Source organism: Tachypleus tridentatus, chromosome 8 (assembly GCF_004210375.1).
Source record: "Tachypleus tridentatus isolate NWPU-2018 chromosome 8, ASM421037v1, whole genome shotgun sequence".
NCBI classification, from domain to species: domain Eukaryota; kingdom Metazoa; phylum Arthropoda; class Merostomata; order Xiphosura; family Limulidae; genus Tachypleus; species Tachypleus tridentatus.
The window spans coordinates 49,004,958-49,030,809 of NC_134832.1; the positions used below are offsets into that span (position 1 = coordinate 49,004,958).

General features: G+C 32.0%; 1 protein-coding gene across 1 annotated transcript in view; it reads left to right on the forward strand.

The window, feature by feature from the left end:
• Nucleotides 1-24,045, forward strand: part of LOC143222359 (uncharacterized) — a 43,002-nt gene extending 18,957 nt beyond the window's left edge. The window contains exons 3-12 of the mRNA XM_076448800.1: nt 1,604-1,674; nt 2,037-2,101; nt 4,831-4,901; nt 5,202-5,265; nt 6,732-6,861; nt 8,687-8,858; nt 13,413-13,473; nt 14,682-14,813; nt 18,583-18,687; nt 20,831-24,045. Of these exons, the coding sequence (XP_076304915.1) occupies nt 1,604-1,674; nt 2,037-2,101; nt 4,831-4,901; nt 5,202-5,265; nt 6,732-6,861; nt 8,687-8,858; nt 13,413-13,473; nt 14,682-14,813; nt 18,583-18,687; nt 20,831-20,917 (958 nt within the window). The 3' untranslated portion in view covers nt 20,918-24,045. The remainder of the gene's footprint in view (nt 1-1,603; nt 1,675-2,036; nt 2,102-4,830; nt 4,902-5,201; nt 5,266-6,731; nt 6,862-8,686; nt 8,859-13,412; nt 13,474-14,681; nt 14,814-18,582; nt 18,688-20,830) is intronic.
• Nucleotides 24,046-25,852: the final 1,807 nt, after the last annotated feature.

The following is a 25,852-nucleotide window of genomic DNA, read 5'->3' on the forward strand; positions in this document are numbered from 1 at the left end:
TTTATTATTTTCATAATATTGACTTTCCAGTCATGCTTGGCTAACATAACTTACATTAATGCAGTACACAGTCATTATATAATGGCCTGTCTTGGCTATGCTTTAGTAAATTAGTATTTGGTGAAATACAGCTACATTTCAATTATTATATATTATATAATATATGTAGATAATTACTATTTACAGATATGTTCCTAAACTTGTTTGTGTTAAAACATACAACAGTAAGTAAATAAGTATAGTAAACAATTATATCTTTAATTTACACTGAACTTTTTGCTCATTTGCTGCTTTCCATAATTTGATAAGGATTTTCAAATTGTACATGTGAAATAAAATCACTTTTATAGGTTTTATATATACAGTTGAAATAACCAAAAAAAATCATAAATAACTATTGATACCATAAAATTCCACTGTGTTTACCAAATATAGTAGGGTCTTTCCATGTCAAATCATCCAGGGGGCTGCAGGTGACCCCCACAGAATGCCTTGAAAAAATTCACATGTGCTTATCTACCCATATAATGAAAAATTGTCAAAGATTAGATCAATATCTCTAATAGTTTCTGATTTACAGCCCTGTAAAATGTTAAGTAATTTTTTTTTGGCAAATTCATTTTTGGGTAACTTTGGCTGCTTGAAGCTGCAAAAGTAATGGTGGTAGAAGGCTGAAAGTTGCTGTACTGACTGAATTGATCTTACAGAATTAAAAAATTGTCTCCAACCAAGTTTATCTCTCTTAGGATTTGCATAGTGAGGCAGTAAAATCACCTGAAAACCCAAAATCGTAAAAAACATTAGTTTACATAAGCCATAGCTCTAAAGACTTAATATGATACAAAGCTGAATTTGTTTTTCTAATTTCCTATAGCATATCAGTTGATAAATCAGCAGTTGTTGTAGTTAAAAGTCTATTAGATCTCCTGTAAAATTGTAGTTGCATGCAACTTTTTATGATTTAGCTAAAAATAGCCCTACTTCAGGTCATATACAGTTATGACCTGAAAATAAGTCTTATTTTCCATATAGGATAGCTTAGTTGGACCAAAAGTACCTTTCTTGTTCTTCCTTTTATGTAATGCAATGTCCATCAATATACCTAATTCATTTTCTAACTAAGAAGAGAAAGTTTAGTGAGTTTTTCAAAAGAGAACCAACATATTTTATTACTGACTTGTATTTTAAAACTCTTTAAAAGTAGAAGCTTTAACATAGTACAGGTATATTTATTACTATACATTTTCAGAAGTTTAAACAGAAATATTTGTGGTGTAAAATGTATTTTGTTCAGTATAATACTTTAGAAAAAATCATTTGTTAATTGGTATTAATGGCTTAATTATAAACTACCTGATATTTTCTTATAAAAAACAACAACATACAATTAATGTAGAATACAAACATTAGTTTTAGTCATTAGTTTTAGGAGTTTTAGTCACAAATAAAGTAACATGTCACAAGTATTAATGTTCCTGTGAATGTTGCATGGCTACATTAAAGTTAAAGAATAAGATAAACGTATTTTATTTTACTTTATGTTTTCTGTTGCAAAGGAAAATGTATAATTTCCAAAAGTTTGTTGTTTTTTATTTCCTTACAGCGATGAAGATTTACTTTTGTCAGGAAGTGATGATGATGATGGTGGTGATGTGAATTCATCCATTAAAAATGGTAACTTCACAGATTTGTGTTTATATTTTATCTATTGGTTGTAGATAACAAACTACTAACACAGAAAGTGATGTAATAAGAAATTTTACCATAACTTACGAGATGTTATCTGATTGTTTATACTTCTAAATGCACAATTGTATTCAAATGAGCCTCATATTGTGAATAAATTGAAGCAGTAGAAACTACACATGTCAGTATGATAGCAGTGTAAATCAAATCTTAATGGTAATGATTGGAAGATACTGCATTTTGAGATCACTAAAACATAAGTAAACCATCTGTTGTTGTCATAATATGTTACTTAATTTGTCTCTTCAAAAGGGTAATCACTATTGAATGCAAGAACTATTATTTTTCAGCCTTTGGATTTGATAAAGACGATGTTGTGTGGGTTGTCTTGAAAGACTTATGGTGGCCGGCTGTGGTAAGTACATTTTGTTATATAGTTATCAATGTACTCTGTTTTATTGAAGGTAATTTTTCAGGACTGTTTTACAGATCAGAAAGGTGTTATATTATTTTTAGCTGTTTAAAATGGGTGCCACAAATATTTGTAAAAAGGTTATAATTATTCATGGGAAATTGAAAACATCATTTTGATTTATGAAAATAATTTAGTTGTGATACTGATTTAAAAAATGCCAAAAATATAGTTACATTTTCACCAGTACTTTGAGGTAAAAGGAATGCCAGCTTTCCATATAAAAATACAGAAATAGTATTATATCTCAGAAGATATTAGAAATAGTTGACAATTATTTTCTCTTTTTATATAGTAAATAATATGGTATAAATGATATTTACATTTTGGAGTGTTCATAGATAAAGGCTTCATTGAATTCAGTATAAAGTTTTTGAAGAATTTACAAAATTATGACTTCCCTAATTAGTTTGTTTTAAGTGTAACATTTAATTTTCAGTAAAAAGATCATCTCTTTGATCCATGGCCGAGAGCTCAAACCACAAGGGTCACGTGTTTGATTCCTTTTTTTATCAAATGTGCTCGCCCTTTCAGCTGTGGGGATGGTATAATGTGATGGTCAATCCCACTGTTCATTAGAAAAAGAGTAGCCCAAAAGTTGGTGGTGGGTGGTGATGACCAGCTACCTTCCCTCTGGTCTTATACTGCTAAATTAGGGAAAGCTAGCAGAGATAGCCCTTGTGCAGTTTGCACGAAATTCAAAACAAACAAACAAACAAATAATCTCTTTGATCAGAGCTGTAAATGTTGTTCAGCTAAAATAAATGAAACTTTATACAACTACTTTGTATGTAGCTGGAAAATGTTAAAAGTGATGACATAGGTACAGTCATGTGAAAACGTTGGGACACCCTATGAAAGCCTGTGTATTTTTGTAACATTTTTGGATATGTATTTATTTAATCTCAATATCAACAATACTGAGAGATTATAGGAATATAACTAAACAATTACAACTGAAGAAAAGACTTTTCAAGATCTTCTGTAAATGTAATTCTACAAAAATGCATATTCTAACTGAGGAAAAAGTTAGGACACCCCCACATTTATTTCCACTTAAAATGGCTCAACTCACACACAAATGTATCACACCAGGTGCACATGATTAGATGATCGTTACTCAGCATTTTGAATGAGGCATGACCTATTTAAACCTCAGACATTTAGTTTGGTGTGCTCCTGACTGTTGAAGTGAGAGTGAGCACCATGGTGAGAGCAAAAGAGCTGTCTGAGGCCTTCAGAAAGAAAATTGTATCAGCTTACGAGTCTGGTAAAGGTTTTAAAAAGATCCCAAAAGATATTGAAATCAACCATTCCACTGCATGGAAAATAGTCAACAAGTGGAGGGCTTTCAAAACAACTGCCAACATGCTCAGGTCTGGTCATCCAAGCAAGTTCACCCCGAGAGCAGATCGCAAGATGCTAAAAGAGGTCTTCAAACACCCTAACATGTCATCACGGGACCTACAGCACGCTCTGGTACTGCTGATGTGAAAGTGCATGCCTCTACAATCAGAAAGAGATTGCACAAGTTTAACTTGCGTGGGAGGTATGCAAGGAGGAAACCTTTGCTCTTTAAGAGAAACATCAAGGCCAGACTGAAGTTTGCCACAGAGAATGTAGACAAAGACCAGGACTTCTGGAATAATGTTTTTTGGACAGATGAGTCCAAAATTGAATTATTTGAACACCAGAACAGAGGACGTGTTTGGCGTAAACCAAATACAGCATTCCAGGAAAAGAATCTCATACCAACTGTGAAGCATGGAGGTGGAAGTGTCATGGTTTGGGGCTGCTTTGCAGCAGGATTTGGACAGCTCACAATCATAGAATCCACCACGAATTCCACTGTGTATCAGAGAGTGCTTGAGGATCATGTGAGACCATCTATATAAAAATTAAAGAAGAAGCGGAACTGGACCCTGCAACACGACAATGACCCAAAACATACCAGTAAATTCACCAAGGACTGGCTCCAAACTAAGAAATGGAGAGTCCTGGAATGACTGAGTCAAAGCCCAGATCTTAATCCCATTGAGATGCTGTTGGGTGACTTGAAACGGGCTGTACATGCAAGAAACCACTCAAACATCTCACAGCTGACAGAATTCTGCATTGAGGAGTGGGGCAAACTTTCTTCAGACCAATGTCAGAGACTGGTAGATGACTACAAGAAGCATCTTACTGCAGTTATTTCAGCCAAAGAGGGTAACACTAGCTATTATGGGGTAGAGTCTCCTAACTTTTTCCTCAGGTAGAATATGCATTTTTTAGCATTGCATTTACAGAAGATCTTGAAAAGTCTTTTCTTCAGTTTTAATTGTTTAGTTATATTCCTATAATATCTCAGTATTGTTGAAATTGAGATTAAATATATATAAATCCCAACATATTACAAAAATACACAGGTTTTCATAGGGTGTCTTAACTTTTTCACATGATTGTACATCTATCCTGTATTTTGTATGTAAAACTTTATACAACTGTACACTAATAGCTGGTAACAGGTGAAAGTTATGACATCGTTCTATACCAGGTATATCTATCCTGTATTTTGTATGTAAAACATTATACAACTGTTTCACTAATAGCTGGTAATGGGTGAAAGTTATGACATAGTTCTGTACCAGGTAATAAGGACATGAACTGTTATTAATCTTTATCAATTTCAGGTACACAAAGTCGACCCTAAGTTGAAAAAGGTATCTGTGAAGTTCATTGGAAATCCTGAAGGGAAGAAAGGGTACGAATACAAAGTTAACTGTTAACATTCTTCCCTGTAAATTCATGAACTCCATATGAATATTCTTAAACTGTTACAGATGGAATATTTCAGCATGTTTTATTTAACTTGTTTTACCAACAGTGAGGAATGGTAACTTGTTCACATTTTAAATCATATTGACTCTCTGATTAAAATCACTGTTTTCAACATTCAAAATCTTTTAAATCTTTATCATGTTGATCTGTAACTCAGTGATTTTGTTTGGTTTTAAATATTATTTTTTCTTCTGATAAAGTGAATTTCAATAACGTTGTGTAGGTCCAAAACTGATATTTCAATGGTGGTGACATTTAATGATGCGAAGATGAATAAAAAGTTCCTGGTGAGTATTCATATTTATAAGATATTACTTAATGTTTATTGTATAATACATTTTTAATTTGTTCTTTGTAAGAGTAGTAAGAGATTAAATGACATTTAGGATGTTCCAGTATATCATACTTTGCTTTTTTGGTCTTCATTTAGTTGTTTGTAGTAAGTTCAGACATACTTGTATTTACTTAATGTACTTCCACAGTGTCCCTAAAAGCCTTGTATTTCAAGAGTAAATAAAATCAAAATTAACAGTAACAAATATTTTTATATCTTGCTTTTCAAGTTCATATGTCATACTGTCTTCTAGCCTACAGAGTGTCTAATTCTTCATGTGATTTGTGACATGTACACATTTCACTGATGCTACAACAGTATACGTTACAACATTAAGCTTCCTTTATGTAACGTCGTTTTGGTGTCCACTGACTGACTGGCAGACAACACACTACTGTACAGTGGTGTGAATGGTTAAAACAACTGTACATGTTTTACTGATGCCACAATAGTATAAGTTATAACATTAAGCTTCCTTTGTATAACATCATTTTGGTGTCCACTGACTGACTGGCAGGCAACACATTACTGTATTGTGGTGTGAATGGGTAAAACAACTGTACATGTTTTACTGATGCCACAACAGTATAAATTACACATTAAGCTTCCTCTATGTAACGTGTAGCGTCATTTTGGTGTCTGCTGACTAACTAGTAGACAACATACTATTGTATAATGGTGTGAATGGTTAAAACAACTGAACCCTCCAGGTAGCCTTCAGCCCCTTTGGGGAAAATAATCATTAGACTAAGTTCACTTTTTTTTACAAAGCATTGATAATTGTTTAAAAACAAAAACCTGGTGTCTGATTGTTTGTTGTAATGGCATCCTCAGCTTACCTTCAACAGGACAGATTGGTATTTACAAACTATATAAAAGAAGTGGAATATATGTGACATCTGCTATTAAATAGTTGTAGACAAGAACTGATTATTACTGTTTTACTTAGTTAATAGTGAAATTTATCAGTTCTGGTTAAATGAAAAATTAATACAGCCGTTTCCAATGTTTGTAAACGTGATTTCCATATGAATAACCATTTATCCTATGATCATCTTTTCTTATTCTAGCTTCTACCAACATTTACATCAAAAATCCTCACAAAGATGCTGATGAAATTATTCTGAACAGTTTTTTGTATATTTCTGTTTTTTACTATTTTTTTGTTTCCAGTAGTCAAACATGGAAAAGTATGTAAGCCAATAATCTGATAATTTTCTCACTCCCATTAGCCAGTTTCACATTTTAGTCTCTTTGTGTGACTGGTTTATTTCATGACTTTCTAAGGTTAATACTTTTAAGTTAAGTTAGGTAATGATTTTATGAAGTATGGTCATACTGTGACTGTATATAGTATTCTACTGTAGCTATTCATCATATAATATATCATGCCATGCTTCTTCAAACTTTCTTCCTCAGAGTCTTCCTACATCCTCAGAAGAATCTGTGAACCTGGTTAAGGCTGTGCAAAAAGCTGAGGACTTCCTTAGAAAACGATGTTTAGGAATAAAAGTTAATGCAGCCCAGTTTTTTGGGTTTATGGACAGAGGTATGGGTTTTATGCTTAAGTTAATACACCACCAAGATTACAAGATATATTTAGTTGCATAAATATGTGTTATACATTTAATTAATATTAATATAATTCACGTGATACAGTGTATGTGTCCAAGAGTCTCATTTGAGTAGCTTTGTGTTTGAAATGTGCCGTAATGGAATACTTCATTTGAGTAGCTTTGTGTTTGAAATGTGCCGTAATGGAATACTTCATTTGAGTAGCTTTGTGTTTGAAATGTGCCGTAATGGAATACTTTATTCTCTTAGTATTAAGCAAGATGTAAATGTTATTAAAAGTTTGGTTAAAGAGCATTAATTAGGTTCGTATCATCTGTATTTCAGAAATTTACTTTAATATGTGATAAGTTATTGCAGAACTTTATCAGGGTTATTGTGGAAACTAAACTGAGTCTTATTTGCAGAATGAATTAATGTCTTATTGTTTGAACAGAAATGGAATCAGTGGTTGGAAAGAGGTGAACTTTTAATTTTTCAGAAATTAATGTTTTTACCATAAGCCCAGAGTGATGAGGTTGGTCGCTGTTTGGTTTTATGCCATGTTTTAAATTTTATACTACAAATGACTAGTTTTAAAAATACTGAACTACCTTACTATATATATAGTAGTCAAAATTGCTACATTTTAATCTGTTATACTTAGAATATGTAACAACACCCTGAAACAGTGTGCAAAACATGGAATTTGTGTGTCGGAGAACAAGATAGAGATATTTATTTTAGAACTTATCTTTAAGAGAAATTGTTTGAGCACAGTATGAACAGTGGGAGGTTGAAAGTTTCAAGCTAAATTTCACTGGCTGTCTTGTACATTATAATTTATTGTCATGTAGCATTACTGGCTTTATTTTATAAAATTTGTAATGTTTAATGCTCAAGGTAAAACTTCAATATACTTAATTACATCTTTGCATTTAATATAGTTAGCCCATCATGTCCAGGTGGTCAGGGCACTCGATTCATGACCTGAGGGTTGCAGGTTCAAATCCCCTCAGCTGTAGGGGCGTTATAATGTGATGGTCAATCCCATTATTTGTTGGTAAAAGAGTAGCCCAAGAGTTGTCCAGGTGGTTAATGCACTTGACTTGTAATCTTAGAGTCATGGGTTTGAATCTCCGTTACATCAAACATGCTTGCCCTTTCAGCTGTGGGAAATTTATAATGTGACAGTAAATCCCAATATTCTTTGGTAAAAGAGTAGCCCAAGAGATGGCCAGGTGGTTAAGGCACTTGACTCGTAATCTGAGGGTCACAGGTTTGAATCCCCGTTACACCAAAATGCTTGCTCTTTCAGCTGTGGGGACATTATAATGTGACGGTCAATCCCAATATTCGTTGGTAAAAGAGTAGCCCAAGAGTTGATGGTGGGTGGTAATGACTAACCTGCCCTCCCTCTAGTCTTACACTACTAATTTGCCCCCTGCTTGTACAGTGGTAAGTCTACAGATTTCTAATGCTAAAATCAGGGTTTGATTCCCCTTGGTGGGCTCAGTAGATAGCCCGATGTGGCTTTGCTATCAGAAAATGCACTGCTAAAATGGTTAGCACAGATAGTCCTTGTGTAGCTTTGTACAAAATTCAGAAAATAAACAAACAATACAGTAAGAAATGTAAAGTATCATGGGATTTAAAAACTGCTTATAATAAGGTTAATGTTTAGTTTCCTGCATAACATTTTTAAATGGTTAAAATATTGGTATCCTTTATAATCAGCATATTTGATTTCAAAATGTATTAGAGTTCATTTTCTTTGTGTATAGGAAATGAGGCGTTACATATGATAACTTATTTTGTCACAGATTTCTTTGACTCCTTGTCAGAATCTGAAAGTGATTCTTGCAATTTACTTGAAGCAGAAGTCGTAAAAAGACAAAGAAAGTTTTCCGAAAGTTCGTCTTTCCTCATTGAAGACCCAACTACAGGGCTGACAAACACCCAAATCTCTGAAGACATTGAAGTTTCCTCTTCAAAGTATGTCATTTTTTTATAGAACATTAATAAATAAGGTATTTCAGAATTTATTCAATTATTATGTGAAAAAGGATTTTCAGAAAGATAAGGAGAAGAAATGTCACCTTCAAGTGAAGTATGAATACCAAAAAACTAATTTTTAGTTATTTCTACTTGAAGAATCTTTGTAGTTTTATCTATTCAATAGCAGTGTAACCTTTCTTACTTGATAACCCAGTAAATGGTTTCAAGTTTTAACCTTTTTTTAGGCTGGGGATATAACTTTTTTATCTATCCTCACAGAGAATTTGATGTTCATAAATATATTTCATTTGATACTTTATTGTACCAATTAAAATAGTCATGCTACCCACTAGTACAGAGGTAACTCTGTGAATTTACAATGCTAAAATAAGGGGTTCGATTCCCCTAAGTGGGCTCAGCAGATAGCCCAATGTGGCTTTGCTTGCCTATAAGAAAAACACAGACACAAAATAGTCACTTTTTTTATCCTTAAGTCATGAAAAACATGGCAAAAACTGAGAAAAATTACCAGAGAGCCCACCATTTCAAATGTTGTCGCCATTAACTTTGACAGGCTACATAACAATGTGCTTACTAACAATGTTATTTAACACTGTCAGTTTATATATAATAAATTATAGTTGGTTCTCAACAATAATAAGTGATTTATGTGCATTGGTTGAATATAATACTTAATAGAAATCAATAAAAAATAATTTGAGTCATCCAAAAAATGTGTCTTGATAGAAGGCATGTTAACATTAATTAAAGTTGCCTGATGAAGTAGAAAAACGTTCTTGTAGCCTTCAAATTCATATAAATTAATATGAAAATATTTTGAGGAACAAAAATAGGATATCAGATGGACTAATGAAAAAAAATTCACAGATATATAGTGTGTTCCAAAGTATTGTAAACTTCACATTAGAATAGTTTGTTCACCCCTCCTAAAACTACTACTTTCCAATATCTACACAAATCACAAATTATTACTGTAACAATTTAATTGACTATATTGAGGAAAGTAAATATATTTTCAATGCTGGGTCTTCATGATTAATTCTTCAGACCATGTACTGTGACATCGTAAACAACTGGTATCAAAGGGCTGTAGCAGTAAAACCAATGAGAGAGAAGAAAATAATATTAATAATTAATATTAATTAATAATAAATAATAACAAAATATTAATAATTAATATTAATTAATAATAAATAATAAAATATTAATATTAATAATAGTAAATATTATTAATAATAATTAATATTAATAATAATAAAAATAATAAAAAAAGTTGATAATTGTGTTACTTTCAGGCTAGAAGTCTCCTGGAAGTTGCACAAAAATGAAAGATGATATGTTTTATTTTGTGTTTTTTTCTTGCCATGTTTTCAGTTTGCATTAATTTCCCGTCAGTTGTTCCTCAGGAGCTAAATAAATAGATTTATGAGATACTATGTTACACAGAAGTGCTTGGATTTTCTCTCCTTTTGAATGAGCCTTAATCAGAAGAAAGACAGTGGGCACAGACGGGGCTGTAAACAGGAACAGCCATAATCAAGTTAAACACTTGAACAAGTGCTTGTTTAATTGAATGGAGAGAGAACGTTACTAACACTCTTCCACCATTGTAATTCTAGTTCATTTATGTCAAATTCAAAGCTTTAACATGATCTATGATTCAAACAAAGGCTCTCAGTGTATAGGGGGTGGAGGTTCGTGTGCAGGTATAATAATTTTATTGGTGTAACATTTCTTCAGTTGGATTTTTGTGTGTGTGTGAAACATTGATGTGTCTGTGTTATCTTTACCTGCTTATTTTTTGTCCCAGTATTGTAAAGTTCCACTCTTAGCTGTTATAATGTTTAATTTAAGGTGACATATACCCTTTAACACTTAGCTATTATAATGTTTAATTTAAGGTAACATATACCCTTTAACACTTGGCTGTTATAATGTTTAATTTAAGGTAACATATACCCTTTAATACTCTTAGCTGTTATAATGTTTAATTTAAGGTAACATATACCCTTTAACTCTCTTAGCTGTTATAATGTTTAATTTAAGGTAACATATACCCTTTAACACTCTTAGCTGTTATAATGTTTAATTTAAGATAACATATACCCTTTAACTCTCTTAGCTGTTATAATGTTTAATTTAATGTAACATATACCCTTCAACACTCTTAGCTGTTATAATGTTTAATTTAAGGTAACATATATCCTTTAACACTCTTAGCTGTTATAATATTTAATTTAAGGTGACATATACCCTTTAACACTCTTAGCTGTTATAATGTTTAATTTAAGGTAACATATACCAGTTAATTTAAAAAATATATTTTTTTTTTGCATCCTTAACCCCTGCACTTTCAGGGTTTTCCCTAGTTCAGACTAATGCTTCACAACCCATCAAAGTTTGGACCCACTTTCAGGTTTTTCCTAAATTTGGACTTATACTTTATAACCCCTCAAAGTCTGGACTCATTTTCAGGAGCAAACAATGGCTCTCAGTAATCTGTATTGAAACCTAGTTCTGTATAAACCTCAGTTTCAGTGTTAATCTCAAAACATAAATCTATACTGGGGGTCTAGCAAGCAGAGTATCTTAAACATAAAACAGTATGTATCTACAGATATCTCCATCTTCAGGTACACATACCATCCACGCAATTGAGGGCCACTCTCACATTATCAAGGCAGAGTTGTACTCGCTGGTTATCCTTTGGTTTGCCACTAGACCACTGCTTTTGTACTAAAGGAAAACCTTGGTGACTCATAAAGTCTCATGAATAACTAAGATAAATGTTATTAATATAAACTCAGGAATGTTGAAAGTTTGATACATTGTTTGGAATCTAACAGGGTAGATAATGCATATCACACTTTTGTTACAAGAATTATTTTGGAACTTACAATAGAGATATCTTTTTGAGTGTCCATTCACCGATCCGTGGTTGCGACAAGTGACAATCCAAGTAAATTTGTTGACAGATAATATTGAATTAAAGAATTTTTCTACTACATTAGGTTTCTGTATTGGCACAAAAAAGATTATTGTATTTCTCAGTATAAAGGGGCTGAATGACATGTTTGTATTGATGAAGTAAAGCCCTGAGAGATGATGGTATAACTGGACAATTCTTTAGATTGTGAGAATTTGTAGAAATCCAGAAACATAAATCACTAATACAGAAGTTTCTTGGAATCTTTCATTAACATACTAATACTAATTTTCAAAAAATATCTGTTAATTTAAAGGATAACTGGTTATAATGGTTTTTAACTGTTGCTATAGGCTGGTTTTGTTTCACATCTTACGGGTTGGTATAAACATTTATTGATAACAATTTTAGAGTGATGTAAGAAAGTTGCAGAGCAAACAAAAGAGGAAACTGCCCCCAATGACATCAACTATGATTTCTATCATGGAGATATAGCATCACTCGTAGTGTAATAACCTTAGTTCATGTGTTTATTTTTAGGGCAGTAAGGTTTGTTTACTTTCTGTTGTGGCACTGAGGTTGACATAAACAATTAGTAATGCTGTTTGATTTATGCTAAGTAGAAACCGTAGTTGTGGTATAAAAAATGTAGTTATATCTCAGTTACTATTGGTTTGCTTTTTTTGTGTTTTCATACCATTTTGATTCAGCTTTGGAAAAAATAAATTTTAACTTGATCAGGGTCCCAGTGTTATAAAGTGAAAATAATCCAAGGAACAGTTTAAAATTAAGCAACATAAAATTATTTATTATGAGGTAGTTGTGTACAAAAAGTAATAATTATGTACTGATTACATGACAAAAATATTGAGTTATGTAACCCTCATCTCAAATAAAAACAGCTTGAAACAGTAACATTTAAGTGGATGTCAGACATAATGAATACAATTCCACCACAAAATTATTTAATTTTTATTTTGAATAAAATATATAACATCAGATGTAGAAACCTTTTGATCATCACTTCCAAAGCTATAATAAATATATTTAAGTCGAAAATCTGGTAACACTGATTTAGACTTGACTTTAGTTGGTCTAGATCCCCAGTTAGTAATGCATCCAGCTCTGTAACTATACAGTAGTACTAAACTTGAAGCCCTGGCTGTTTAATGTTTTAAGTTTTTTAACACCCAGTATCTTATTGTGTGTGTTTTATGTTTGTTTCTAATCATGAAGAAATCAATTCAGTATTTATTTATAAAATCTTATTGTACGTAGACCTCTCAGATTTAGTGATGAGGACCTCTCTTTGAGACAATAGAGTTTGAAAACGGCTTAAATAGGTGATAAATAAAACCTGTAGTGAAGTTTTTTATTATTCTTCCAAGCTGTCTTTAAACATGGACATCTTTCACATTGAATGTGACATTTTTGAACATGTTTAAGCTATTCTGGTAGTTCAATGAAGTACAAACAGTTGTCTACTCATGTAATAGTTTGCTGTTATCAGAAGAAAATATCTTAATCGTGAATGTGTACTTTACAGAAATTGTAGTGATGGTGTTTATGTCTTGTTTCACGAAGCATTTGTTTGTTTGTTTCAGAAGAGAGAAGAAAGAAGAAGTTATTAAACTGCTGAGGTGTATAAAGAGTGGGAGAGTGGAGGTGGGTGGGTGTATGTAATAATTTTATTGGTGTAACATTTCTTCTGTTGGATTTTTTTTGGTGAAAAACTGATATGCTTTGTGTTATCTTTTCTTCCTTATTTTTTCCCCAGTATTGTAAAGTTCCACTCTTATCTGTTATAATGTATAATTTAAGGTAACATATACCCTTTAAATATCAAAAACATATCAGTTACTTTTTTGCATATTTTGAATCCTTAACCTGTGGACTTTCAGGGTTATTTTTAGTTCAGACTAATGCTTCACAACCCATCAAAGTCTAGACACACTTTCAGAGTTTTTGTTAGCTCAGATTAAATTTTTACAACTCATCAAAGTCCAGATCAATTTCAGGGTCTTGCTCAATTAAGACTAATACTCCACAACCCATCAAAGTCAAGACCAATTTCAGGGTCTTCCTTAGTTTGGACTAATACTTCACAACCCTTCTAAGTCTGGACTCACTTTCAGGAACATTGTATTATGTGTTTAGAAGATACAAGGAACATAAGACATTTCTTTTTTATTTCTTTATAATATACAAGTTAGCAGCATTGATAATGTTACATGACATGAGCCAGAATATGTCTTTGTACCTATTGCGATATATTATCATACAGAAAGTACAATATGAACAAGTTTCTTCTGATAAAGGTTATATACTACATTAATTATACATTGTACAAAAGCATATTGGTTGGTAGGGTCAAAAACCCTTTAATAATATAATTATCTGTTTGATTTATTACTTTGGATTTAGTGATAAAGCTGCAGATCCTATTTGGTACTAAATTTACTTTGCTGTTGTAACTTCCAGTCTTTCTGGCACTTTTCTAGGATTAACAAGACATTTAATTATTCTGTCATCCAAACAAGAAGTTAACATGTTTGTAAGAGAAGTCTGTAAATCATCGTTTCAAATTAACCAGCGTTCCTGTTCTACCATTTAAAAAAATCTGTTTTAATATTAATATCAACGTCTGCTGCTTTCTTGTACCCAACTCTTGTGTATCCTGAATCATTCCTACATGTGTGAAGTTATGAAGGAAGAACTATTGTGTCAGTAGTTAATTGTTCTATCCTTGGTTTCTGGGTACTCATGAAAATAACTCATTAAACGTTTTAATTGTAATATTTCTTGTGCATTGTTGTTTATGTATTGTAATAAAAGCTGTTTTTTGGAAAGCAAATCACTTTTTCTTTGTCTAGAATCATCTTCTTGGGGTTTATAGTGGTTCTATAGCCAGTCAGCGTCATACCAACTTTCATAGTGAAGTACCTTCTGAAAGAAACCAGCTCCAACATTCTTCATGGTTTAGTCCTTTTGAAGAAGAAGATCAAGTAAGTTGAAGAAGTCAGTCGGTGTGAAACGTGTACGGTGCTGTGTGAAACGTGTACGGTGCTGTGTGAAACGTGTGCGGTGCTGTGTGAAACGTGTACGGTGCTGTGTGAAACGTGTGCGGTGCTGTGTGAAACGTGTACGGTGCTGTGTGAAACGTGTGCGGTGCTGTGTGAAACGTGTACGGTGCTGTGTGAAACGTGTACGGTGCTTTGTGAAAATGTTACCACAAACTCAAAAATTAGATTTCAGGCTACTGTCAAAGAGCAATGGAAAGTAAATCACAGGTGAAACATCAAAATGTTAGTAATCTTTATATTTAGTACAACAGACACTCAGTGAACATGCTTGATATTAATCTTCATGTTTAGTACAACAGAAACTCAGTGAACATGCTTGATATTAATCTTCATGTTTAGTACAACAGAAACTCAGTGAACATGCTTGATATTAATCTTCATGTTTAGTACAACAGAAACTCAGTGAACATGCTTGATATTAATCTTCATGTTTAGTACAACAGAAACTCAGTGAACATGCTTGATATTAATCTTCATATTTAGTACAGCAGAAACTCAGTGAACATGCTTGATATTAATCTTTATAGTTAGTGCAACAGAAACTCGATGAACATGCTTGATATTAATCTTTATAGTTAGTGCAACAGAAACTCAGTGAACATGTTTGATATTAATCTTCATGTTTAGTACAACAGAAACTCAGTGAACATGCTTGATATTAATCTTCATATTTAGTACAACAGAAACTCAGTGAACATGCTTGATATTGATCTTCATATTTAGTACAACAGAAACTCAGTGAACATGCTTGATATTAATCTTCATATTTAGTACAACAGAAACTCAGTGAACATGCTTGATATTAATCTTCATGTTTAGTACAAGAGAGACTCAGTGAACATGCTTGATATTAATCTTCATGTTTAGTACAACAGAAACTCAGTGAACAGGCTTGATATTAATCTTCATGTTTAGTACAACAGAAACTCAGTGAACAGGCTTGATATTGATCTTCATATTTAGTACAACAGAAACTCAGTGAACATGCTTGATATTAATCTTCATATTTAGTACAACAGAAACTCAGTGAACATGCTTGATATTAATCTTCATGTTTAGTACAAGAAAGACTCAGTGAACATGCTTGATATTAATCTTCATGTTTAGTACAACAGAAACTCAGTGAACAGGCTTGATATTAATCTTCATGTTTAGTACAACAGAAACTCAGTGAACAGGCTTGATATTAATCTTCATATTTAGTACAACAGAAACTCAGTGAACATGCTTGATATTAATCTTCATGTTTAGTACAACAGAAACTCAGTGAACATGCTTGATATTAATCCTCATATTTAGAACAACAGAAACTCAGTGAACATGCTTGATATTAATCTTTATAGTTAGTACAACAGAAACTCAGTGAACATGCTTGATATTAATCTTCATATTTAGTACAACAGAAACTCAGTGAACATGCTTGATATTAATCTTCATGTTTAGTACAACAGAAACTCAGTGAACATGCTTGATATTAATCTTCATGTTTAGTACAACAGAAACTCAGTGAACATGCTTGATATTAATCTTCATATTTAGTACAACAGAAACTCAGTGAACATGCTTGATATTAATTTTCATATTTAGTACAACAGAAACTCAGTGAACATGCTTGATATTAATCTTCATATTTAGTACAACAGAAACTCGGTGAACATGCTTGATATTAATCTTCATATTTAGTACAACAGAAACTCAGTGAACATGCTTGATATTAATCTTCATGTTTAGTACAACAGAAACTCAGTGAACATGCTTGATATTAATCTTCATATTTAGTACAACAGAAACTCAGTGAACATGCTTGATATTAATCTTCATATTTAGTACAACAGAAACTCAGTGAACATGCTTGAGTTCAGCAAACAGTTAATATTTTGTGTTTCTCTCTTTCACTTTGATAACTGTAGAGAGTCTTTCAGACAACGTTACAACATATTTAATCAAAGTGTTCTTTGGGATTTTACTCCAAATGTCTCTAATACACTCCTATAAAGTTTCTTTAGAAGTAACTTCTGATTTGTCAAGTTTTTGATCTACCAAATCCCAGATCTGCTCAACTGGGGTTCTGTGGGAACCATTTTATCAGTTGAATAACTGAAGCAGCTTCTTTTGTGGCTGAGTAGTTTCTACACAGGTTGTATGATTGTTTGAGGTCATTATCTTCTTGGTAGTAGAATCCTTTACCAATAATATGCAAACCACTGAGTATACCATGACAGATCTGATGATGCTTGTACCAGTCCATTATTCCACCTGTTTCTAAAATATTTCCTTATCATCTCAGCAGAAAAACACCTCCAAACCTTCACATTACCTTCCCCATGCTTCATGGTAGGTGCTATACAGTGAGGTAACTATCTTTCACATTTCTTCTGCCAGATATACAACCTACATTTTAAACCAGATATTTCAAACTTGGACTTATCCATTTATAATGCCTTTTTTCAGTCATCAACAGTCCAGTTTTGTACTTTTTAGCAAATGTCAGTCTCTTGACAATATTTGGAGTTCTAAGTAACAGTTTTTATCAACTGCTACGTGATCAAATATTACATTCTCATTGAGAATGCTTGATACTGTACATCTGGACACTTTTCTGTCATCTGGTACATGGTTGTTTATCTCATACTTGAGATCAATGTCAGTCTTCATTCTGTCCTGAAGGCTACATAAACAAAGATACTTAACATCAGTATCACTGAGGTTTAGTGTTCTGTCTCTTACTTTCCTATATTCAAAGTAACCTGTCTCTGTCTTAACAGTATAGGGTGTACTAGACAGTGTTAGGAGAGCATTTCAAGTCTATTGTAATTTATCAGAGTCCAATCACCATCAAGTAAGGCTTTTATGCAAGTTCTCTGTTTTACCTACAATGTTTTACACTTTCTGGGCTGTGTCATGACAACAAAATTTAATATATAATATCAAACACTCTTTTATTTCAAGGTCTATTTGTGGAGTGCTGTTAAATTAATTTATTCTAGCTATCACCATTATGACATGCTAGCTTCTTTCTGTATAGTGAATACACTGCATGGGGTACCATGACAGTTTTTTGAGACCCTAAATTTGATCAGAATATTCATTCAAGTTGAACTCTTGTGACATGTTTTTGGTACAAGTATATTGGAATTCTAAAGAATGATAAATGTTCTCACCCTGACTCATCTGAATGTCAACATGGATCAGTGAAACATAACTAGAGTCTGGAAATCTACATTCTATGAAGTGATGGAAAAATTAACCCCATAAAATGAAAAGAATCATAACACTGTTACACAGTACTGTTCATTTTGTAATAAATGAGGATATTATAAAACCTGGTATAACTAAGTCTTGAACCCGGGTCTCGTGATTCACACAAATGTTTTATCTGTTGTGATATTGGGTCTTAAGCAGGCCCCCATTACAATCTATATAATGATGAAGTTGGGGAGTTTAGTACAGTGTATGATATTACAATTATTTTCTGTTACCCAACAGGAATATAAACTAGAAACCTTTTTGTTAATCATTCAAAGCAAATAACTAAAATAATCCTTGCTTTTTATCACGTGTTCTTTTTTTTTCCTTTGGTCATCCCTGTAAAAATAATTAGTGAATATTAAATAAAACGACTTTTGTTTTGTTTACAGATTTTCTTGTTGTAGTAATAGATGTGTACTTAAAAATTTCCATTTGTATACAGCAAGAAGAGATCTATGACTACTGCTTACAACTGTTTAAGTCCAACTTTGATCCGGTCAGTTCTTTCGATACAGTGGCTTATATGTTTGAAGTATGGATTCCTGAGGTAAGAATACTTTGGGCACAGAGTTATTATATATATTTTGTATTAATACTCTAAGCACGGTTTGTGTGCTGAAATTTGGAAGTTTTGTAAACAGTTGAGAAGTTGAATTAAGTTCAAAGCATACAGAACTGGTAGTTGATATAATGAAGCCACTAACAAAAAATATCTTTACCTGTTTTACTGAGGATCTGTAAATTTAATGAACGTAACATAATGCTTCATAAACAGTCTCAATTCTCCAGTTTCAAGTTTTCCATTCAGCTACACACACATTGTCATTACTTAGTCGGCTTGTCTCTTCATGCACACGTGAATAAACCAATCATAAGTTCAAGTATTCATGCACATTGTATGTGCATATGCTTCATCCATGTAAATTACAAACCCAATGGACCATCATTAGTATTTGTTTTGTTTTTTTCAATATAATATCTTACATCCACTCAGGAATGACTGTTTGTTAGGAAAGATAAGTACCCATTGAAAATACATTTTCAGTGTAGGAAAATGTTAACTTTTTAATGTAATACCATGGACAAATACCAGAGTAAGGCTGCTCTGTATCTTAAGTAATTAATACCAGTTGGCTGTCCAGTGCGTAAGACGTCATTTCGTATTGTAATTTACAAGATGATTTGTACCTCATGTGAGACATGTTAATACAGAATTTGTTATTACTAGGATTCACTCATTTCAGTATTCATTGCATGAAAAGTATTGGTTATTTTTGGTATTAACCCCCCCTTCTCTACCCCACCCCCAACCCCCATTTTAAAGAAAAGAGAAATAAATCGTTATTTTTTGACTGAGAACAGGAACTTTTACTATAGTGCCACAACATACTGAGAACAGGAACTTTTACTATAGTGCCACAACATACTGAGAACAGGAACTTTTACTATAGTGCCACAACATACTGAAAACAGGAACTTTTACTATAGTGCCACAACATATTGAGAACAGGAACTTTTACTATAGTGCCACAACATATTGAGAACAGGAACTTTTACTATAGTGCCACAATATACTGAGAACAGGAACTTTTACTATAGTGCCACAACATACTGAGAACAGGAACTTTTACTATAGTGCCACAACATACTGAGAACATGAACTTTTACTATAGTGCCACAACATATTGAGAACAGGAACTTTTACTATAGTGCCACAACATACTGAGAACAGGAACTTTTACTATAGTGCCACAACATACTGAGAACAGGAACTTTTACTATAGTGCCACAACATATTGAGAACAGGAACTTTTTCTATAGTGCCACAACATACTGAGAACAGAAACTTTTACTATAGTGCCACAACATACTGAGAACAGGAACTTTTACTATAGTGCCACAACATACTGAGAACAGGAACTTTTACTATAGTGCCACAACATATTGAGAACAGGAACTTTTATATAGTTTCACAAGTGATTTGGTAAACATCCTGTATAAGAAGAGCTAGGCCTAAGTTTTCAAAGTAGTCTGTATTGTTTCATTTTCTGTCCCATAAATTTTTTGTACCCCAAGAAGAAGCAAAATAGGGGTATATACTGTATTTCTAAATGGTTCAATGAAAGGAGTACAGTTCAAACATTTTTTAAGACCAAGAAATTAATTAATGATCAAGTTTTTCTCAGAGATATTTCAGGTTAGACTATTCAGTAGGTCAGTAGTAATTTTTGCAGATATCCATTGTAAAATCCTGGATTTGATTTCTGTTATTATCCTAAAGAAATAAGAAGTGAATACTTGTAACTTAAATTTATGATGGTATTTCTCCCAGTGACACAGTGGTATGTCTGCAGATTCACACTGCTTGAAACCAGGTTTTGATACGTTATGGTATGCATAGTAAGGATAACCCATTGTGTAGTTTTGTGATTAATTTGAATACCACACGAGTAGATTTTTTGTCGTTGTTTCTTTAACCCATTTTCTTACTTCTCTATAAATTAATTTGTTTTCCTGAATGGAAATTTGTTTTGCTCATAAAAGAATCAGTTTTATCGAAAATGTTACAAACAAACTGATTTGGAATTTTCAAACGTCTGTGTATTTTTGAATAATTAAAATCAAACAGGTGTACGTTTTTGACATGAAGAACTAGGAACCATTTATAAAGTAATTTTTCTTTACTGTAGGCCATTATAAAAGCTATTTCAAGAGAACGAGGGACTAGCCTGCATGAAGCAGAAATAGCATTTGAAAATTGGACTTCTCTGGACTAATAGAAGCAAAGTGTTTACTTTGTTTGCAGTTCAATGGACTATATTGCATTTACTAGAAAACAAGTATATATATAAGGCATTTGGTTGGAGGTGATGAGAATGGGTTTTATTATTGTAAGACTTGTTTTTTTTGCAGTTGAAAATTTTGGTCCAAGGATTCACCCAGAATATATTATTTGAACTGTTAATGTTTCAGTAGATGTTTCATGAAGACTTGGAGTCTTGTGACTGATCAAAGAACGAACATTAGCCGTTATTGGTGATTTTATCACAACTGATGTTTCTTGGTCTGAGACAAAGGGGAATTTTAATTCATTGTCATTAATTGTATATTGTGGATACATTGTGCAATAGGTTTTGGTTTTTATTACTCATTAGCATTGTGCTTGCAAATCCGGTTAAATAGCATGTAGAAATTAGCCCAAGTTAAAGAAAGAGTTCAAACATGAAAAATGTTTTACGTTGTCCATACACACGTGGTTTGTTAAACCAGTTCTCAACCATTAACATCTGAACAAGCATCGTCTGGTTTTCGTGTGTATCGGTTTACTTTATTTTTATATCGTGTTTTTAGTATGTGTATCATAATGTGTTGTAATGTCAGATTTTAAGAATAACACAAAGAGACATTCAATTATTGCATAGATTTGATTTGGTACTCACAAATATTTGTGGTTTATAGTCATAGGACTGTGTTGTTACAATGACCATAGTGCATGGAGTTCTTTTCATTATGTCTTGGTGCTGGCTTTGCATTATGTAGTGAACATAACCATTGTTAAATGTGATTTTTTGTTTGTGCATTTTCATACTTGGATGTAATCGTACAGACATGTTTTATTCATGTCTAGATAATGTGTGTGTGTGTATATATATAATATATACACACACACAAAATATGCTTAAACAGTTAAAATTGTCTGTCTGTAATAAAATTAGTTTATTTCAAAGTTTCTTGAGTTTTGTAAGGTGCATCCTTTAAGTATGAATGTTTTTTCTTCTATCACCTTGTGGAAGAAATGGAATTATTTGTTAAGAAAGTTAACATGTTTATAAATGAAATAATCAAAATACTGAAACAGTTTTCTTTTGAGGACATTTTGTAATTTGTTACTGTTTGCTTGTTTGTTTATAATCTGCTTAGATGTCAAAAATAGTTAAAACATTTATTTTATTTGAGTGTGGAATGTGTTTTAGTTTTAATATACTCCTTCATATAAACTTTACACGTCTTGGTTTAGCTGTGTTATTGTATCCTTAGTTTTAGGATGATTTCAGCGTATTTCTTATATCCATTTGTATATTTAACAAAACTGTGTTTGTATAGATCAGAGAGTATGTGAAACAAAGTAATTAGAAGTGCAAGATCGGATTATAGTTTCGCCATCTGTAGTTTACGTTTGGAACTAAAGATTTGTTTGGATAATTTGCTTTTTTTATTATTTCGTTGTATAGCTGCTTAATTAATTTCTTGGCTGTCTGTGTGTGTTAGACAGGTTGTGTTGCAATGTTTTGTTCAGCCATATAATTTAAGTTATTGATCTATACATAAAGTATTTTTCTTTAAACAATTTTGAAAGCTGTTAATAGAGAGTGAAAATAATCAACTTGTCTTCTTCCACATAAATTATAACAGTTATTATCAAGAGAATGTATGCATTTGTGTCCTTCTACCCAAAAAACAGGTAAAAAAATACAAACATTTGCTCTCCTGCTTAAATTATCTTTACTTTCAGTAGGCTAGTGTAATCCAAAGCTTGTTTTATTTGAATTTGGTTAGCTATCTACGATGGAAAATAAAAGTGTATATGTGTGTTAAATAAACATATTGCACGTTAAAATCTGTTTGATGTTTTTTAATGTCTGTTACAACTTCTACAAAGTTTATGTGATGTAATCTTGGAAACTTTAGTAAAGCTTTTCCTTTTTATAATTTTATATGCTTTATTCATTTCCAGTTTATTAGTAAGTTACCAGAATGGAATTGTTTATTAGCTAAAAATAAGTTTTGTTACTCTGTTTTTTATCTTTTTTTTCGACAAACATGTTTGTCAAATGTATACAGATTGTAATGCTGGTATCAGTGTACACTACAGTCAAAAGATGAGTTATTACATTTTAAAATATTGATTATTGTTGAAACGTGTCGTTACATTAATGTTTTCTAATTTGATAACATGAAATCAAAATGATTTCAGTGTTTATTTTTTATAATTTCTTTTAGATTGCTGGACAGTATAAAAGTTGTCTGCACTGAAATGCAGTTTATTTTATTAACTGTGAATTCAGTTTTGTATTGGATTTTTGCAGAAGAACTACTGTTGAGAAGTTTTATTCTAAGATTGTTTTATCATGTTAGGACTACACAATAATGACATCAGACCACTTTTCAGTCTTTGTTTTAATGGAAAAACTCTTTATTTAACTTTTAGTGCAATGGTTTCCAAACATTTTCACTGACAACACCCTAACCCATGACTGTAACTTACACAATACCCCTACTCTCAAATATAGTATTTTTTTTTATTATTATTAATTTTATAAAATGCCGACACCCCTGGTAACTTGATACAAGACACAGTTCCGAAACAGCTGTTATAGCACCTAAACTGTTTCAATAAAACTATCGATTAAAAAATATTAATTTGTTTCAGACGTTCAGATGACTCAAGTTGAAGAACAGTAAAGAAGTAACTTGGTCTTTATAGTAGCATTTAAAGGGTTTTAAATAAATGTGATGTTTGGCTAATCTTTGAGCATGGTTGTTCCTTTTTAAACCTTTCTGTTACATTTATAAAACCGTGGTGGTAAGAATCAACTTTTTTATAAAGAATCTCTTTCTGCAAAACTTGTCATTCAATAGTTGTATTGTGGATACACTTTTGACGGTTGCTCTTCAAATGGTTTGTTACTGAAAAAAACAGTTTTTAGGTAGTTGTAGTTTATCATAGAAGTGGATTGTGGTGGTAATAATGTACTCCAACAAGCAATGGTTACATGTAATTATATCAGAATTTGTAGTGATTGGCTAGGCCTTGTGTAAAATGGATTTTTGCCAGTTTTATTTCTCTATGTGTACAGAGCAGAGCTTTCTTTTAGTTGGTAATTAAAGTGTTTTGAAAGTAACATTTGAATGATTTATTTCTCAATTTTTAAAATTTGCTGTTGTTCTTTGTTCTAGGAATTTAATTTTTCATAATGTGTATTCTGTGTTTCTCTGAGCTACTGAACTTTTTACAAGTGTTGTTATGTTTTACTCATTGCTGGAACAAAGAGATAAATCATTATTATATGGTTCGTTCAGAAGTTACTCCCGACGTAAAATGGATAACATTTTGCATAGTTAAAATCTTGTCTTACACAAGGGATTCTGCCATTAACTTAGAAATTTAACATTGGTGCTGCTTTGGATGTAATTTAAGAAACGTTATGACATTCTTACTGAAATTGTGCCATTTAGTTTACTGTGCTATTTGACATAAAGACAGTTGTGTATAACTGTTAATATGTTACTCAATATAAAGTCAGTTATCTGTAACTAGTAATGTGTTATTTGACATAAAGACAGTTATCTGTAACTAGTAATGGGTTATTTGACATAAAGACAGTTATCTGTAACTAGTAATGTGTTATTTGACATAAAGACAGTTATCTGTAACCAGTAACGTGTTATTTGACATAAAGGCAGTTATCTGTAACCAGTAATTTGTTATCTGACATAAAGACAGTTATCTGTAACTAGTAATGGGTTATTTGACATAAAGACAGTTATCTGTAACTAGTAATGTGTTATTTGACATAGAGACAGTTATATGTAACTAGTAATGTGTTATTTGACATAAAGACAGTTGTCTGTAACCAGTAATGTGTTATTTGACATAAAGACAGTTATCTGTAACTAGTAATGTGTTATTTGACATAAAGACAGTTATCTGTAACTAGTAATTTGTTATCTGACATAAAGACAGTTGTGTATAACTGTTAATATGTTACTCAACATAAAGTCAGTTATCTGCAACTAGTAATGTGCTATTTGACATAAAGACAGTTATCTGTAACTAGTAATGTGTTATTTGACATAAAGACAGTTGTCTGTAACCAGTAATGTGTTATTTGACATAAAGACAGTTATCTGTAACCAGTAATGTGTTATTTGACATAAAGGCAGTTATCTGTAACCAGTAATGTGTTATTTGACATAAAGACAGTTGTCTGTAACCAGTAATGTGTTATTTGACTTAAAGACAGTTATCTGTAACTAGTAATGTCTTATTTGACTTAAAGACAGTTATCTGTAACCAGTAATGTGTTATCTGACATAAAGACAGTTGTGTATAACTGTTAATATGTTACTCAACATAAAGACAGTTATCTGTAACCAGTAATGTGTTATTTGACATAAAGGCAGTTATCTGTAACCAGTAATGTGTTATTTGACATAAAGACAGTTATCTGTAACCAGTAATGTGTTATTTGACATAAAGACAGTTGTCTGTAACCAGTAATGTGTTATTTGACATAAAGACAGTTGTCTGTAACCAGTAATGTGTTATTTGACATAAAGGCAGTTATCTGTAACTAGTAATGTGTTATTTGACACAAAGACAGTTATCTGTAACTAGTAATGTGTTATTTGACATAAAGACAGTTATCTGTAACTAGTAGTGTGTTATTTGACATAGAGACAGTTATCTGTAACTAGTAATGTGTTATTTGACATAAAGACAGTTATTTATAACTAGTAATGTGTTATTTGACATAAAGGCAGTTATCTGTAACCAGTAATTTGTTATCTGACATAAAGACAGTTGTGTATAACTTAATATGTTACTCAACATAAAGGCAGTTATCTGTAACTAGTAATGTGTTATTTGACATAAAGACAGTTGTCTGTAACCAGTAATGTGTTATTTGACTTAGACAGTTATCTGTAAC